The 18,908-nt window shown below is 33.8% G+C and overlaps 1 protein-coding gene across 3 annotated transcripts; it reads left to right on the top strand.

The window, feature by feature from the left end:
- Positions 1-5,234: 5,234 nt before the first annotated feature.
- melt (melted) lies at positions 5,235-15,059 on the top strand. 3 transcript variants are annotated; one of them, XM_065503951.1, is made up of 11 exons: positions 5,235-5,436; positions 5,499-5,750; positions 7,804-8,516; positions 8,589-8,935; positions 10,147-10,365; positions 10,420-10,844; positions 10,925-11,171; positions 11,420-11,589; positions 11,655-11,783; positions 14,415-14,696; positions 14,771-15,059. In XM_065503951.1, the coding sequence occupies exons 1-11, from the start codon at positions 5,332-5,334 to the stop codon at positions 15,026-15,028; spliced, it is 3,147 nt and encodes a 1,048-aa protein (XP_065360023.1). In that variant the 5' UTR covers positions 5,235-5,331; the 3' UTR covers positions 15,029-15,059. The 3 variants fall into 3 exon arrangements, with proteins under 3 accessions (XP_065360023.1, XP_065360021.1, XP_065360020.1); XM_065503949.1 differs by having other exon boundaries at positions 10,147-10,844; positions 11,438-11,589; XM_065503948.1 differs by having other exon boundaries at positions 10,147-10,844.
- The last annotated feature ends 3,849 nt before the right edge of the window (positions 15,060-18,908 follow it).

The following is an 18,908-nucleotide window of genomic DNA, read 5'->3' as shown; positions in this document are numbered from 1 at the left end:
TAAGCCCTGATTTTCATTTATTTCGATAACTGGTCCGCTCATATATCATATTTAGACAAAAAATTTCGACCTAAAAAAACACGAGTTAGGGCCTTTCTAATATTAAGGTAACGATTTGTAAGTTGTCGAATATGAGATTTTGTGTTCGTGGGGTAACGTTAACCAATTCCCAATTATGATCAAAAAAGGCTGAGTTTTTAAAATGCCGTTTCAGAACTCCAATTTCAAATTTTATTAAAGAAACTATTAAATTTTAGGGACAGCTCTTTTAGGATTTATTATGGATACTTGGGAGAATAAAAATATAAAAAACTAGCTGACCCGGTGCGCTTCGCCACCCCAATTAGAAGAAAGAAATTGTACTAAGGAGTGAGATCGAAAAATTCTTAACATACATATATGTTTATAAAAAAGAAACCACTAAACTTACAGCTTTAATTTTTTTTTTATTTGATTGAAATTATTATTACAATTTACAAAAAAAATTATTTTTATAGTTTTAATCACTAGTGATGAAATTTTGAACCTTTTTCGGAAACCCTTCCATTAACGTTTTTATAGTGCTTTCTGTCACTTTGCTCGAACATGTAGTCCATCTCCGTTTAAAATCTACCACACTTTTGGACACCTTTTTTGTACTCTTCAATTCTCTTTTAACAAGAGCCCAATATCTCTCCACTGGCCTTAGCTCCGGGCAGTTTGGAGGATTTGCCTCTCTTGGTACAAATACCACATTATTGTTCTTGTACCACTCAAGGGCTTGTTTGCCATAGTGACAGGATGCCAAGTCAGGCCAAAAATAAGTGGACACATTATGAAGTCTTATGAATGGAAGCAGCCTTTTTTGTAAACATTCCTTGATGTAAATTTCGGTATTTATAGAGCCCGTTGTAACAAATGAGTGGCTTCTTTTGCCGCAACTGCATATTGCTTGCCATACCAAGAACTTTCTGGGAAATTTTGTCTGCTTTTGGGTCCTAAACTTTTCTTCAACATTCCCTCGAGCATCAGCAACATAAAATTTTTGACCTGGAAGTTGCGAAAAATCTGCCAGAACATACGTTTCGTCATCCATTATGCAGCAAGAATATTTTTTTATAAAACTTGACTTCAATTTCCGTGCTCTGTTTTTGGCCTCTAAATTTTTAGTAGCGTTCCTGTCAGGAACTTTTTGAGCCTTGTATGTTTTTAAACCTGCATTAGCTTTAACTTTTCGTACCAAATAGTCCTAGCACTGAGCTAACCGGGCTGCTTTCCTACCGGATGTGTTGGGAGCTCTTTTGAAAATGCGTTCTATTTTTTTGGCTTTAGAAACATCATGTGGACCATTCCTTCTACCTGAACCAGGTTTTCTATCAACTGACAAGTTCTCCCGGTACTGTTTAATAACATTGGAAACAGTTTGACGGCAGACCTTTGTATGCTTGGCCAACTTTTTGTAAGACCAAGTTGGGTTTTGTTGAAAATATTTAATAATTTCAGTACGCACTTTTTTCTGGTCACTCATTTTAATCAGATTAACAAAAAAATTAATATAATTGACATTACACATAATAACTGACATGTTTTTCAAAGGTAACTTGATCAAAAAAAAATTCAAATAATACTTGGGTTAAAAAATGTAATGAAAAACGTGTGTTAAGAATTTTTCGATCTCACTCCTTATCAAGTCTCACTTTGTGAATCTAATTCTAATTGTAAATGTCTAATTTCATATTTCTGGGTCCATTATTATAGAAAATGCAAAATGTGTTCCTAATTTTAAATTTTTAGGTTTATTATTATAAAATATTCAAAAAGTACCATTGCAATAAGGAAATAGTACCATTGATTATCCCTTTTAAATTCGCATTCACTAAACCAAGGCAAGTTTGAATTTTAGATTTGTATATCATTTCCTATATTATCAACTTTTTTTTTTTCTATAATACATAATATTTAATAAATTATCACAAAACCGAAACCGATCGGTTTTTAATTTTTTAAAACCGAAACCGCGGTTTTGAAATTCTTCGATTTTTTGTAAACTCTAAGTCCATTATTATAGGAAATTCAAAAAAGTACCATTAGAATATATAAAAAGTACCAAAAATCCCCCACTTGTGGTTTCCCACTCACTCGGGTACATATAAGCTTAATTTCATGGCTTTAGGTTCATTGGTGAAGAAATTACAAAAAGTACCATTCGAATAAAGAAAAAGTACCAAAAAGTCTCCCCCTAGAATTCTCACTCACTTATGACCATATATGTTTAATTTCATGTTTTTAAGTCCATTGTTATAGAAATTTCAAAAAAGTACCATTAGAAGAACAAAAAAGTACCTATAGTTCAGTTCACACATTTTGGTACCTAAATATTATCCCCTATTCCTAACACTAACATCACTCAGATACATATCAGCTAACTTTAATGTCGATAACTGAATTAATTTAGAATGTTAAAAAAGTACCATTAGAAGAAAAGTACCAATTTCCCTTTTTTTCCTTGAACACCCCTCAAGTTTGAAATTTAAAAATATTCCATTTTGCCAAAATTGTTTATGCTACAGGCATGTCTGAAAATATTAAAATCTGTGTTAATGTGCCCAAGAATAAATATGTTTAAAAAAAGTACCAAACTGTTTACCAGGATTTGGCCCAATACTCCTTGGTACTCGAGTTCCAAATAACACCCTGTTAGTTAATTTTTGTATGAATCCAGGAACCAATGTTAAAAAATTATCAAAATTGGCTTAATAATTTCAATAAAATGTATTTTCCCGATTTTATCCCCTTTTTGGTACCTTTTTTATCCCCATTGTGGTGGTACAATTTTATTCAAATAAATTGCTGTAACGTGGTCGGAGCTCATAATAAAATATTCGTATGTCTATGTCAAATTATAGAAAAACATATTTTATGAAAAAGTACAAAAAATAAACACAATTTTTATCCCTTAAGGTTTCGAATTTCCAAAAAGTACCAAACTTATATTTTTTATTTTTTGATAAGTAAAGAATACGATTTAAAATTTGATTCTATGTTTATTGGTTTAAAAGATAAATAGGGTGCCAAAAAAAGTACCAAAATACTGTTTTTACCCGTTTTCTCCCCTAAAAGTTTTGAATTTCGAAAAAGTACGAAACACCTGTCAGCTTATTTTTTGAATAGAGTAACATGCAATTTTAAGTTTTTTTCTATCTTTATTAGTTTTTAAGATATAAGGTTAACGAATTTACCCGTTTTTACCCCCTAAACGTTCGAATTTCCAAAAATTCCTTCTTATCGGATCGTTTTGGGGAGGGAGGAACCCACAGTTAAAATTTCATGATTCTAGCTTCAGCCGCTTGGGCTGTGCGATGATGAATCAGTCAGTCAGTCAGTGAGTCAGTAACGTTACTCTTTTATATATATAGATTAGGTCAACACCTCTCACAGTTTAGCTGTAACTGTGTTTTGAATTGAGAGGATTTCAGGAATAAATAAAAACTACTGTTAAGGATTAAAACCTTTTGAAAATAATATATCCAAGATAATCGAAATATATTTTGAATGTTTTACTAAAATTGAACATTATTAACCCTTAAATCGTTAAGGTCAAAGATATTTTTTTTAATTTCGGTTTTTCTAGAAAACAGATTGTCGAAGTCAAACATTGATAACAGATTCAACCCGAGAAACCTGTTTGGTCTCTGGTGTATTGTGGTGGATTCATGTTTCGTCCTCGATTACGAAACGGCGCATACACTCGTCCATATAGCCGATGAATAACACCAAACACTCTTTCGAAATTGTCACTCGATTGTGTTTATGGTCGATTGTGGGCAAACGAGGCACCCATGCTTATGCAAATGACTAGAAAATTGTCAGCTATATAACAGATAATAAATTATTCTAATACTTCTAAGTAATGCAGATGGTATGTAGTAGTCATTGAAAGAGTCATAATCATGTTTTTGCTGGGTTATAATACCATTAACCAAATTATATTATTATTTAATTGTATAAGCCATTAGTAATTAAAGAAATATATGAATGTTAGAATTCTTCAACTTTATTAGACTTTAGCTTTATCTGGATTAAATGTTTTTGTTTGTGTATGAGTGTACTAGGGAATCCCCACGCAAAAATTTAAAAAAATAACACAGAAATACAAAACATATATAACGGAATTCAAACAATATTGACATTGTTTACAAAAGAATTTCATTACCTCAGCAAAAAAAAAAAACAAGTAAAGAATGCAAATTAAAACTAAAACAGACAAAAGAATTAAGTGCAATTTCATTTTACTTGTTTTGTTGCAACACAATTCGAAAAGTAGTCGTCGCCAAAGAAGAAGATGTATATGTAGTGCAAGTTAATGTCTATAGACAAAACACAATTAGATAAGAAATCTTAAAGATAACACAGAAGAAACCAATACAGAACAGAGTCTAAGTAGCAGGCAGACAGACAGACTTTTCCACGCACAACAAAAGTCAATTTGATCATTAAAGTGCTGATGATAATTTAAGAAAGGAATACAAAAGAAGAGAGAGGTAAAGTAAAGATATGGCATCAGTAATTTCTAAGATTTTTTTTACTTCATACTACCAACAAAAACATTGATTGTTTTTGTCAATTTCTAGGAAAATCTGTAGCTGTAGCTGACATTTTTTAAGATAAGATAAAAACTAAACACACAAATTGACACCAAACATTCGTCTAATGAAAATGTTTTCACAGCTAACAGACAGACGGACAGATACTCTCGACTGTTGTTGGTATTGACAAGATACAAAATTGGCAAAACTCCAATGAAAACAATAACAAAAGCCAATAATTATAACTAAAACTATGTACAACAAGATGATGATATGACAATGAACAACATCATCAACACACTGATCAAGAACAAATATGTAATAATATTGTGCTCGAACCACACAAAAATTTTTTTCGATCAAATGGTTTGTTTGGTTTTTTAAACTGAAATTATAAAATAGAACCGTGAGAATTTTTTTTTTAATTTCATTTTGTCAATGTTTATTTTTGGTACTTTTCTTACAAACGCACAACAACTACACCAAAAGTGAAATGAAAAAAATGCCGTCATTTATATTTAGAAAGACATAATTTAAAGAATGTTTTATATCTTGCAAATACATGTTTTACTTACTTACTTACTTACTCATTTATTTTCTTTCTATTTTTTTTTTTAGCAAATTTTAAAAAGAATTTCTTGATATTAAAAAAAGATACAGAGAAGTATTAATAAGAGTAAATTAAAATCTCTTAACTTCTACATAAACGCCTGCTAAGAGCACTTGTTTTGTATGAAACTGAGTGTAAAGAGAGTGTTTGATAAAAATGCATGAACTGTTTACAAAAGTACTCTCGAAACGTGATCTATCCAGAGCTGGTGATTTATTTTCAGTGCCAGACAATGATATTGTCAATGATATCACAGATGTGGTAGGTATTTGTTTTTATCAAGCAAAAGGATTGTTTTTCATTATATTTTGTTTGTTTTACAGCTCTCCGACATAAATGCCATTATTTCCTTGGCAGACTACTTGAAAAATAATAATGATCAGTCGGTGGTGGAGATTTGTGTTACACGAGTTTTATCCTGCATACGTGAAACGAAAACAGCGGAACGTTATTGCAGCGCCCTGATCGATTTACTTAAGACCTGTTTATTATGGAATCTCCAGCCGTGCGGTAGTAGCAAAGATGATCCTCCACATGCTAAAATTGCAGCCGATATTATATCGAGCATATTTTTGGTAAGTATGTGAACTCTAAACTAAAGCAGTGCTTCTTGGGTTATCCCAGGTTAGGGATAGGTTATGAAGGCAACCAGTATTATCAGCTCACTTGGGTCCCTATGGCTCATGTCGGAATGGGGTTCAATGTCGAACCAACCTGACGCGCGAATCCATCTTCCTAACATCCACACTAGATAGATCAGCTAGGCCGTGCAAAAAAGATCTACCCATTGTCGTAGTCTGTGCTCCTGATAGAGCAGGGCAAAGACAGAGGAGATGTTCAACCATTTCCTATTCGTCCTCATCATGTCAACTTTTACAGAAGTCATTGTATGGAGTGTTCAGTATCCTAGCATGCGCAGCAATTAAGCAATGCCCAGTAAGCACGGATATCAAAATTCGTAGCCGAGCCCGTGATAGCCCCGTGAGGGACATTGACCTATTTGGGTTACCATAGCAAACGAGAACTATTACTGCTTAATCATGTCATTTGAAATGTGGTCAAATAAAAGAACAATACGTTTAGTAACTCATTAACTTTTGACTGTCAAGAATATAATTTTAGAATTTCTTAATAAATGCCGATTAATCCAAAGATCATAATGTTGGATCCAGAGCTAAACAGGGATAATTGTCTACAAAAACAATTCACATACCGACTGTGAGAATACGAATTCAGCGTGTTGACAACTTGACTTCCAGCTGTAACAGAGTCGGTCGACGAAAAAAGATAAAATAAGCTTATTTTCTTTGAATACTAAAATCATCAAATTTTAATGCTCCTCTGCTTCTCACGGGGACACTGATAAGAGCGGTCTGAATTTGAACGATGGACTGGTTTTTTTTTGATTTTGGGGGATCAAAGCAGAGGAGCGCTTCTAACGGCGGCACTGATAAGAGCGATCTGAATTTGAGCGATGGCCTGGTTTATTTTGATTTTGGGGGCATCAGTAAAATTCGGCTTATTGCAATGGATCTGCGACATAAGAAAATCCATAAGAAAAAGTCTAGCGATGTAAAATCGACCACTCTTGATAAATAATTTTCGACAATTCCGCGTGATATAACCATAACCTCAAATCATTGATGTATAATGTTTTGTTGTGACGTTCGCTGTATGGAGCATAGCGCATTCCTTCTGGAACCACAAGTCACCATATCGTTCAATTGGAACCAAATAAATTGGTCCAACGCCGGCCCAAAATCCGTACCCTTCTGAGGATTGTCACTTGGTGAACCTTGGTGTCTTTCTATACATTGCAATTTAGAGTGTATCCTCGCTAAAAATGCACATCGCTCAATAAATTTTAATCCACTTTCGTGATCATTCAAAATAGTTAGTTTCGTAATATGCCACAGAGTGTCTGAAAGGTTTCAATTTATCCCCTCTTAAATAATCACAGGACCAATTGTGTATCGTTTCCCTTACCTAAAGGGAGGGAAAATTAAACAATGTCCGTCCGTCTGGCTGGTTGGCTGTCCATGTAAACCTTGTGTGCAGAGTACAGGTCGCAATTTTTAAGATATTTCGATCAAATTTGGTACATATAATTTTTTCGGCCCAAGGACGAAGCCTATTGAAACTGGCTGAAATCGGTCCATTATTTCACCTAGCCCCCATACAAATGTCCTTCCGAAATGGGACTTTATCGGTCATAAATGTTTAATTTATACATGTATCTACACAAAATTCGCTCCAAATAAGTTTTATATAAACAAAATTCATGTCACCAAATTTTGTTACGATCGATCCACAATTAGTCATAGCTCCCATATAGACCCGCTTCCGAAAATCACTTTAACGTGCTTAAATCACTTAAAAATTTGGTAATCACACAAAATTCAACATAAATAACTTTCAGACATAAATCACACGACCTAATTTTATGGTGATCGGTCCATAATTGGTCATAGCTCCCATATAAGGCCCACTTCCGAAAATCACTCACGAATATAAATTATTGATATTTTAAAAGAAAAATATTTTTACTCTTGACTCTTGGGCTTGACCGACCATACTTTCTTACTTGTTTTTAATTAAAAAAGCTTCGTTTCTTTTTTCCCATTTCAGAATTACGACAAAAAGGATGTCATGAAATTGGCCCTACCCGTGGCCGTACAATTTCTGCCCAAGGGAAATCGTGAACAATCACGTAATTTAGCAAGCTATCTCTCGTTGGCCGCCATTGACTATGCCTACCTGCTGAGTCCACACATCGATTCCATTATCAATTCCATATTGGCTGGTAATTATGGTCTGCTGCGTGTACTCTCGCAAATCTATGAAGTGTCACCCGATACGGTGTCACCGCATGCACCCCAGTTAGTAGCTCTGCTGCCAGAATGTGATTCTCAAGAAAGACTAGCCGTCTTTCAACTGTATCTATTAATAGCACAACGTACACCCTTAGTTTTAGAATCGTGCATTTCGCCGTTGTGTGAGTTTCTCTATGACAGCGAGACAGCGAGTACGACCATGCAAATTTTATTGAAATTGGCTGAGCAGCGGCCATTATTGGTGGCAGAGCATTTTGATAAAATACGTTTGGCCACCAAAACCAATCCAAATACAGTGACATTGGGCGCACAAGTTTTGGCAACGGCGGGACGTACGAATAAGGAAAATGCTCAATATGCATTGGATTTTGTTTTAGAACAATTGCCGCATGCCGATAGAACGTCGCAGGCTGTGCTGTTGCAAGAGGCTACAAAATTGTGTTCATCGTTTCCCATACTGTTTACGGACAAAGTGTTGGCTTGTGTTAGACAAAAGAATGCTTTAAGGTAATATTAACACAATTTGTTGTTTTTTTTTAACGAAATAATTTATTTCTTTATTTTTTTTATTGTTTATAGCCAGCAGAAATTATCTTCTTCAGAGACTAGCGTAGATGTTGGACCCAAAACGTGTGGTGGTGTGACCATAGTCAATCTGAATAGTTCCAACGATCCGACTGCTGTCAACCAACCCATAGCCGCCAAAGCCTCGGGTGTAGTGGTCAATACTTTGGCCGCCAATTCAACAGCTCCACTCTCTACAATTATCAGTGCTGATCCGGCTACTAGTACCACTACAGTTTCGGTGGCTGCTTCAAATGCGCACACTACCACACGTAGCCATAAAAGCAAACAGAGTCGTAGTAGTCCTAGCAGTCCCAAGGATCCCTATAGGAGAACTATAACCACGGGAAATATTAAAATACGTAAGTAGTGTTATATAAAACATATTTAGATCTCGCTACATTATGGTTTATTTCTTTCTCAAAAGAAAGTCAGAATTTACTGTAGTGGTCCAAATGAGACAAAGAAAGTATTTCTTTTAAGATACCCAAAACAAATACCAGATGTTGGAGATTTTTCAAAAGAAGCGGTCTTAAGTTATATTCTTGTCTGATGGAGAGTGGTGGAAAGTTCTCCATACTTTACAAGGTACAGTGAGTAGGCTGTCTTGCTTTGACTGGCCCCATGAGTTCCATTTCCCTTGATATCGACATCGAGTTGGCTAGGTTGGCTCAAATACCATGACCGTATTTGTCAATAATCCCGATTATTAAATCTCAAGACGTCGACCATCCATATCTATGGCGGCAGCCTTGGATCAATCAAGACACTCAACTCCATTCCCTGACCCATCAGGAAGAACAGTTTGTATAGTTAGTTTGGGTTCTAGAACATAAGGGCATCTGGGGAAATGAAATTACTGACGAATGCTCAACAAACTGGTTGTATTTGAACGGAATAGTGTCGTAAAGGGAAAGTCATATCTTCTTGGTTGCGGTATTGAATTTGATTGATGAATGTGTGTTAAAAGAGTGGGAACCGTTTGTAGAATAGCCAAACTGTTCTGACCTTACCTGCCACGGAAAAGGACCAGGACTCTCCTGGCTCTTGGTAGGAACTCGATTAGACTTCCTTCTGTGGCGTAAAGGGACAATCATATCCTCTTAGTTGCAGTATTGAATTTGATTATTGAATATGCGTTAAAAGAGTGGGTTACCGCTTGTAGAATATTCAAAATGTTCTGGCCTTATCTGGCACAGGAAAGAACCAGGACTCTCCTGGCTCTTGGTAGGAACGATATATGTCAGAACGTTTAGGTTGGCCAGTACAACACTATCTTTAAGTTTGTCCCTCTCTATACGAGATCAGACTAAGTTATGTTAGTACAGATCACATTCATGATCTGGACTGTGGCACGGATGTGTCACTGATCCTGATGCAGTTGTCCATATAAAATATTGAGATAAAGGTTTACTCGGTAATTGCGAGCGATATCTACTACCTTGAGGTTCCAAATATTTATTATCCGTAATAGAATTAACAATGTTATGAGGAAAGTCATTCACACACATTCACACAAAAACCCGGAATATAATTGCATTTACAGAATTCTTTACTCTTCTCTTAATTTCAGCATCAGCATCCGTTAACGCTACTACCACCCATCCGCATAGTACTCAGCCTCCCGCCAACACAACAATTGTACCACCAACACCACCCCATACCGGATACACAAGACGTGTTAAATTGGGAGACTCCCGAAGTACTGGTCGCCTGCATCCATCTGGCAATACACATCGTAGCATGACACGCCTAAATGTAGCTGGAGGTTCTGTAGGAGGTTTACACAAAAGTATGACACGTCTTAGTTCTTCACAACATATCAATCAAAATGGTTCTGCTTCAGGTTCAGGTTCCAACACAGCTAACAACTCAACATCCAGCAGTAATGTGGTGGTGCAAACCGGTGCCATGCTAAAAACTCCAACCACACCCAATAGTCCTGGTTATGTGACGCCGGTACCGCCGCTCAGTAACAATGTCATCATAACGGGCCACAACAAATGGGGTATACCATCGACACAGGTGACGTCGGGAGGAGTGACGGTGACCACATCGCCCACCAAATTGAGACCCCAATCGCAAGGACCCACAACATTGTTGAACAGCAGTACGGCATTATTGAAATATAGTACCGATGCTTTGAATCAATCGATAGGTTCGATAACATCACCTTCCAATCCGGTTTCAGTGCATCACGCCTCTCCAGCATTGCCGCAACAGAATAATGGCAATCAAAAATCTGTGATGAAGTTACCAGTCAATGGAAGTGTAAGTAGTAGTAGTAGTATTAAGCTATGAAATATTTAAATTTCCTTGTAAATAATTCTTTGAATTTTATTTACAAACAGAGTGATCATGAAGTTATAGTTTCCGGACCCACCACCAATGTTACCCCGCGCCGCAATGACAACACCAGTCGTACATTATTGAATGCCAACAACAGCATAATGGATCAACGCATGAGCACATTTGAGCCCTATCAGATAATGCGTGATCCGGTGCAACAATTCTGTGAAAAACATTTCACTTCCATAAGCAGTTATATGGATGAGGTTTCTCAAATGCTACCGCCTCCCACACGTTGCAGTATAGAAGGTAGGAGGACTATAATATTATCGATTTAAAATTCATAATTTAAGACTATAATAAATTATTATTGCATGTTTTTAATTAAATTTTTTTCTTCTTATTTCTTTCACTTTTATGTTCCTCAACATTCTTACTGCCTGAACCGTACACATAATATAAACGTTATTATATCTGCTGCACCAATATTTTTCTGCTTAATTTTTTAAATTGCCTCTTTCTGTTGCTTTTGCTTTATTTTATTTTATCCAATCAAGTTTCCAATGAATTTGCAGAAAGGCGTTCCAAGAAAGTAGCAAAGCTACATTTTGCTTGTCAAATCAGAGGACCCCATTGCCTGTACTCGAAAACCTGTTTTACCATGAGAACTCGTAATCCTAAAACATGGATCCATTTAATGTTTTTGGATTTCCAAGTGCGACATTATGTTAGTTTTAATACAAAATTCATTAAATTCAAATAATTATTGACTTTTGTTTGGTTTTTTTTTAGGTTAAGGAAAAGAGTGTTCTTAGCACTCGAGAACCTGGCATCAGTAATCTGAAAAATATTTGGCAAATACTCAAGTGTGAAAATCGCAGTTTTACTGAATTAGTCACCAGTCAATTTCCTAGTATAAAGGTTGGTATTGCTATTTTAAATTCGTTTTGTCAGACTCTACTGTAGATTTATACTAAGTCAATATATACCTGAACTCAAAGGTAATTGATAGTTTATACAAAAAGTCGTGAAATAATTGTTTAAAGATCCTCTATCTAATGTTTCTGTTTAGTTCACATAAATTACAAATTTGGACCGATTTTAGCTTCTGCTCCTATAAGGAGCCTGTGACTTATTGGAATTCATTGAAGATGTGGAAGGTTTAGGAAAAACATGGAGTATGTTCCAACTTTTTCCTAAAACTTCTACTTCTTGAGCTAGATGTCTGCTATATGTAATTGAGAGGAGCTTTTTTAAAGATTTAAAAATGAGTATCTGCAAAAAAAATTTCATACACTGATTAATTTGCATCATCTTTTAGTGGTGCAGTTCAGTTTGTTCTGAAAAATTTACCATCAAACAATCGTTTAAAAAATGAATGATCCAATGAAATTCGATCGCATTTAGAAGATCAACAATATTTAGTAGTCAACTAAAACTTACATATGATCTATTGCTATATGAATACAACCGTTTCTTTAAAAGAAGTCTTGATGAGTCAACTGACTCTAGACTCACTCCGCAGTTTTGGATCATTATTGAGGAATCCATGTTGATCTCGATTATTACAAACCGAGCCCATTTTTAGTTGGTTATTCTACAGTACAACTAAATATTTGTCACCACACCTAAAATATTGCATATTCCGTTGTCTCAACGATACAGTTTTCTATGTGGATAGCAGAAATATTACCCGCAACTGGTTGGAATGAATTACAAACTTGTGAGACTTATCTTGGATTGAAATAGTCTGTATATTCCTCCATCAGTCAGGATGGTTTAAAGCTGAAATTATGCAGCAGTAATAGCAACAGAGTAATAAAATGGAATCCAGGACCAAAGAGTTAGGTTAGTTTCCATGTTAACAGCAGGATATTCACACTACATCCGTTGTTTCCAAGCTGAACCAACCAGATTCTCTGTTGAAGGAGTGGATGCATCTTAGATGCGTCCTTGATAACTCATCGAAACACAAGAGGAAGGGAGTTCCAAGGATACGTTCTCTCAAGTTTGTTAGAGTCGGGCATTGACAGAATAGATGGGACACAGTCTTCTCCTCTTCTTCATTTCGACAGATTCTACAGTAATCGTTAAACCGTAGCATGTGTTCCAATAGTGCAGTTATTTGCACACGACGGAATTCCATAAGTATATTCGTCCTGTTGGAAACGTATACCGGCCAGTTCGACCTCGCGATATTACAGGTGGATTTATTAGTCCACCTTTTCTATGCAGTCTCATATAGTCTCTGCTGTACAACCATCTTACATTTTGCAAGTGAAATACCAGAAAAGGGATCAATCGCCTCCTTAGCCATCATCGCACCCCTTTTGGCCAATTCGTTTGCTATACAATTACCCTGATTTCCATCGTGTCCAGGAACCAATATAAGCATTATCATGGAATGTCTCGATATATCATTTAGGAATACCCGGCATTCTTCCGTTAATCTAGATGTCGTGAGGACACCTGCTATTCCGTTAACGGCAGTCTTGCTATCAGTAAATATACATGTATGTCCAAATATTCGATGCACGTTTTATGACAGTAATTTCCGCCTGAACAGCAGTCCAGAAGTTAGGTAGCCTGAAGTAGGATTTTGTCCCATAGTTCTCAATAAAGAAACCAACGCCTTTTAGAGCAGTCAGTATATACACTTATGACCCATGGTAGGCGTTCATATTGTTCAGGTTACGATGATTTTCGTCAAACAACCCGAATGTGACCAAAAGAGCGTAATAGAGCGTAAAAATACACACAATTCAGTTTCTTGATGTTGTTGTGGATATTTTATTTTTTACCCAAAAGAGCACACAAATTAAATGCCTCTTTGACATTGCTTATGACATTGTCAGGGGGAAGAGTCCGCGCAGCCTTCTATCCCTATTCGGAATTTTAATATGGAAATGCATGTCAAAAAATAGTTTTGCAATGCTGTAATCGACATTGCTGTGAATGTACCTTCTGTATCTTAGAGTGACCTGGGTCCTTGTCAGACCACGAATAGCCAGCATTCACAGCAGAGTTGAGGGGAGTTACATCCAAGGGAGTTACCTAATGTAATCGTATAACACTACAGTTTCAGCTTCCACAGTTCAACTCAAAGAAGTGACTTTTTGAGAACAGTATTGAAATCCTACGATTGAATATATTTTTTCTTCTTCGTTATTGGTTGAATTTCAAATACAAAAATTATTGAATAGATAATTTTCGTAATTGAAACATAAAAAATAACAAAAATGTGTTTTCAATTACGAAAATTATCTATTCAATAATTTTTGTATTTGAAATTCACCCAATAACGGAAATTCAATTGTCAAAATAATCAAATTCAAAACTCTAAATTCAATAGAAAATATCAAAAATTTTTGTTTTTGAGCAAATGAATACTTGATTTAATTATGAAATAATTGAAACCAGTTCAATATGTGACAAATATTTGAATTGAAACGGTTTAAGAAATAGTTTTTTTCTGTGTATATTATATAAAAAACATAATAATAAATTCAGTTTTCACATAATTACAATTTATTTTATTTTTCTGTATTTCAGGATCGTGAAATTCTCGTCAATGAATTAAGACATTCGGGCTTCCTAGACGTGTTTGAAGTCTCCAAGACTGATAAATCTAATCCAAATTGTAATGAATTAGAATACCAATGGGGTTGTTTCCTATGCAATCATCCCGATAAGGCTGTAGGTTTTCTCAATGGAAGTAATCAGCCCATGATCGAGGGACAACTCAAGGAGAAAAAGGGCAAGTGGCGTTTGTTTCGGAGATGGCGTACGCGTTATTTTACTTTATCGGGAGCACATTTGTCATGTAAAGGATCGGTAAGTTAACAAACAGTAATGTACAATAATTTAAATATGTTAATATTATTAAATCTTAATTAACGTATTTACAGAGCGGTGGTGAAAGCATCGATGTCAATCAAATACGTTCCGTTAAGGTGTCGCGTGGTGCCCGCAATATACCCAAAGCTTTTGAAATTTTTACTGCCGATCAGACTTTAATACTCAAACCAAAAGATGGTAAAAATGCCGAAGAATGGGTACAATGTCTGAGCATAGTGGTGGCTCACTCACAGGCTCGCGATAATCCACAAACAAAAACCAATAGTTTACCAGCTCGTGGCATGAGCAGCAGTAAACCTTCATTTTGAGATTTTAGACATTTAGAGAAATTAAAATTTTTTTTTGGTTACTTTGCTTGTACTTAAGTTTAAATACGAGTACTTTATAAAAGTTTTTGTATTTAATTTATCATCTACAATAATGTTAATTTAATTATGATTTTTTTATATTTTTTATATAACTTTTTGGTTTACAATTTAGAAAAGTAATTTGAATTTTTCTGTAATATTTGAGAGCAGAGAAATATTTAATTTTGTTTTATTTTTTTTTTAAATGTAAGTCAATATAAGTTTTTATTTTTCTATTACATTTAGAACTTTTATTTTTTGTAAATTCTATATTTATTATATAATGATATTATTATTGATTAAAATACACTTTTAAATAAAGACATTTTTATACAATATTTTAAAATATAATAAAAAATAGATTTTAAATGAAAATACTTCTACTAGTACCTATATAGTAAGTACGATTTGATAATTATTGATTCATCATCGCTTTGCCCATACAATTGAAACTATGAATAAATATGAAATTTAGAATGTAGGTTTGTCTCCCTCCATATTGAAATTCGAAAGGTTAGGGGGTAGAAACAGGTAAATTTGGAAACCTTCTATCTGTATCTTATAAACAAAGAAATAAAATGTAATTCATAGTTCGCTGATCAGAAAAAAAACATAATTCGTGTTTGGTACTTTTTAGAAATTCGGACTTTAAGGGTAAATATTTTATCTATATTTTGGTGCTTTTTTCATAAAGTATTTATCTCTTTCTAAATGGCTAAGACCTATAAATGAGCCCACACTACGATATTGAAATTTATTTGAATATAATTTTACTTTCATCCTGGAGTGAAAAAAGTTTCAAAAATAACATATCGGGAAAGTTAATTTTGTTCAAAATTATTGGAGCAATTTTTATACAGTTTCAACTGAAATCATGGTAATTGTATAGCAGACGAATTGGCCAGTAGGGGAACGATGATGGCTGGGGAGGCGATTGATCCCTTTGCTGGTATTTCTCTTGCAAAATTAATCCAATTATTATCGCGAGGTCCACCTGGTCCATATACGATGCCGGTGACGAATCTACTTATAAAATTCCGTCGTGAGCAAATAAGGCTAATTGTTTCTTATATTACAGGTTACTCCATAATTGCAATATTGCTAGAATAATGGATCTACGGTTTAACGACTACTGTAGAAGCTGTCGAAACGACAAAGAGGAGGAGACAAACTTGAGGGAACGTATTCTTGGAACCCATTTCTCTCGTGTTTCGATGAGTTATCAAGGATAAATCTGAGATGCATCCATTCCTTCATCAGAGAATCTGGTTTGATGTCGAATAAATATCCTGCTGTTTACTTATAGGGTATCACAATGGAATCAGTTCTGAATGGACACAAGTGAGCTGTTTAGTTACATACGTAATGAAAATGTAATTGATTTTCTTTTTAAGATGAAATTTTAATGTATATTTCAACACTTGAAACCCCTCGATTTTAAGTACAAAGACAAGAGTGTAAATATATTAGCAAATAATTTGTTTATTTTTATAAAATATTTAAAAGTTTATTTTATTTGCTCTCGTCTCAACAAACTAATTATAAACAAATGACAATGTACAAAGGGCACAAAACTAAAAACGTAATAAGTTTTTTTTTTTAAAGAAATTAATTTTGTGAAAAATAAATTTGCAAGCATATTTTAATTACATTGCAATAAATCACATATTTGCTGATAACAGAAAAACAAACAAATTTTTATGAAGACATCATAACAAAGTGCTAATTAAAGACATACTTTAGCAATAAATTTCAAATAACAATTATCAGAAGAATTTCAAAAAAAAAATATTGTCTACTTCGTAAAAGAAAATTGTAGCAATAAAAAGGTGTGGTTAAATAATTCCTTAATACCTGAAGCTTTAAAGAGTTTTTTAGATAATCATAGCGATAATAATTGTATTGCATTATAAAATAAAATCTTTAATTAGTATCATTGACAATTCATATAAATGTATATGTTTGCAAATAATCATGATTTATTAAGATTATTTTTTAATAATGATCGTGTAGAATACAAATATCATTTAGTTGCTAGTAATAAAGATAATACTTTACTTTAGCATTTTTACTTATGCTGTATAATAATAATTGCAAAACGATTGTTATTATGTATTTAACTCACATGCAAAACTAATTAAAATAAAAATTGTAATGACTTGGATTAAAACTCAATATTCCGTAGAATTCAGCAGTAAACTTTCAATAAGAAATATTCATGACCTTGAAATCAACAATTATTGGAGAGACAAAGCTATTTTTTATTTTGAAAATTCTTATTTTGAAATTTGAGTGATCACAGATGGAGCTCCTTTTCTCGTTTAAACGCATATTTACAGAGATATTGAGGATTTTATATATTTTGAGTTTTTCATAGAAAATATCGATTTTTGGTTAGAAATATGAGTGATCACAGATGGAGCTTCTTTTCTCGATTAAACGCTTATTTACAGAGATATTGAGGATTTTAGATATTTTGAGTTTTTCATAGAAAATATCGATTTTTGGTTAGAAATATGAGTGATCACAGATGGAGCTTCTTTTCTCGATTAAACGCTTATTTACAGAGATATTGAAGATTTTAGATATTTTGAGTTTTTCATAGAAAATATCGATTTTTGGTTGAAAATATGAGTGATCACAGATGGAGTTCCTTTTCTCGATTAAACGCTTATTTGCAAAGATATTGAGGATTTTAGATATTTTGAGTTTTTCGTAGAAAATATCGATTTTTGGTTAAAAATATGAGTGATCACAGATGGAGCTTCTTTTCTCGATTAAACGCTTATTTACAGAGACATTGAGGATTTTAGATATTTTGAGTTTTGCATAGAAAATATAAATTTTTGGTTAGAAATATGAGTGATCACAGATGGAGCTTCTTTTCTCGATTAAACGCTTATTTACAGAGATATTGAGGATTTTAGATATTTTGAGTTTTTCGTAGAAAATATAGATTTTTGGTTAGAAATATGGGTGATCACAAATGGAGCTTCTTTTCTCGATTAAACGCTTATTTACAGAGATATTGAAGATTTTAGATATTTTGAGTTTTTCATAGAAAATATCGATTTTTGGTTGAAAATATGAGTGATCACAGATGGAGGTCCTTTTCTCGATTAAACGCTTATTTACAAAGATATTGAGGATTTTAGATATTTTGAGTTTTTCGTAGAAAATATAGATTTTTGGTTAGAAATATGAGTGATCACAGATGGAGCTTCTTTTCTCGATTAAACGCTTATTTACAGAGACATTGAGGATTTTAGATATTTTGAGTTTTGCATAGAAAATATAAATTTTTGGTTAGAAATATGAGTGATCACAGATGGAGCTTCTTTTCTCGATTAAACGCTTATTTACAGAGATATTGAAGATTTTAGATATTTTGAGTTTTTCGTAGAAAATATAGATTTTTGGTTAGAAATATGAGTGATCACAGATGGAGCTTCTTTTCTCGATTAAACGCTTATTTACAAAGATATTGAGGATTTTAGATATTTTGAGTTTTTCGTAGAAAATATAGATTTTTGGTTAGAAATATGAGTGATCACAGATGGAGCTTCTTTTCTCGATTAAACGCTTATTTACAGAGACATTGAGGATTTTAGATATTTTAAGTTTTGCATAGAAAATATAAATTTTTGGTTAGAAATATGAGTGATCACAGATGGAGCTTCTTTTCTCGATTAAACGCTTATTTACAGAGATATTGAAGATTTTAGATATTTTGAGTTTTTCGTAGAAAATATAGATTTTTGGTTAGAAATATGAGTGATCACAGATGGAGCTTCTTTTCTCGATTAAACGCTTATTTACAGAGATATTGAGGATTTTAGAT

This window comes from Calliphora vicina, chromosome 3 (assembly GCF_958450345.1).
Source record: "Calliphora vicina chromosome 3, idCalVici1.1, whole genome shotgun sequence".
NCBI classification, from domain to species: Eukaryota; Metazoa; Arthropoda; class Insecta; order Diptera; family Calliphoridae; genus Calliphora; species Calliphora vicina.
This window is presented reverse-complemented; position numbering and strand designations above follow the sequence as displayed.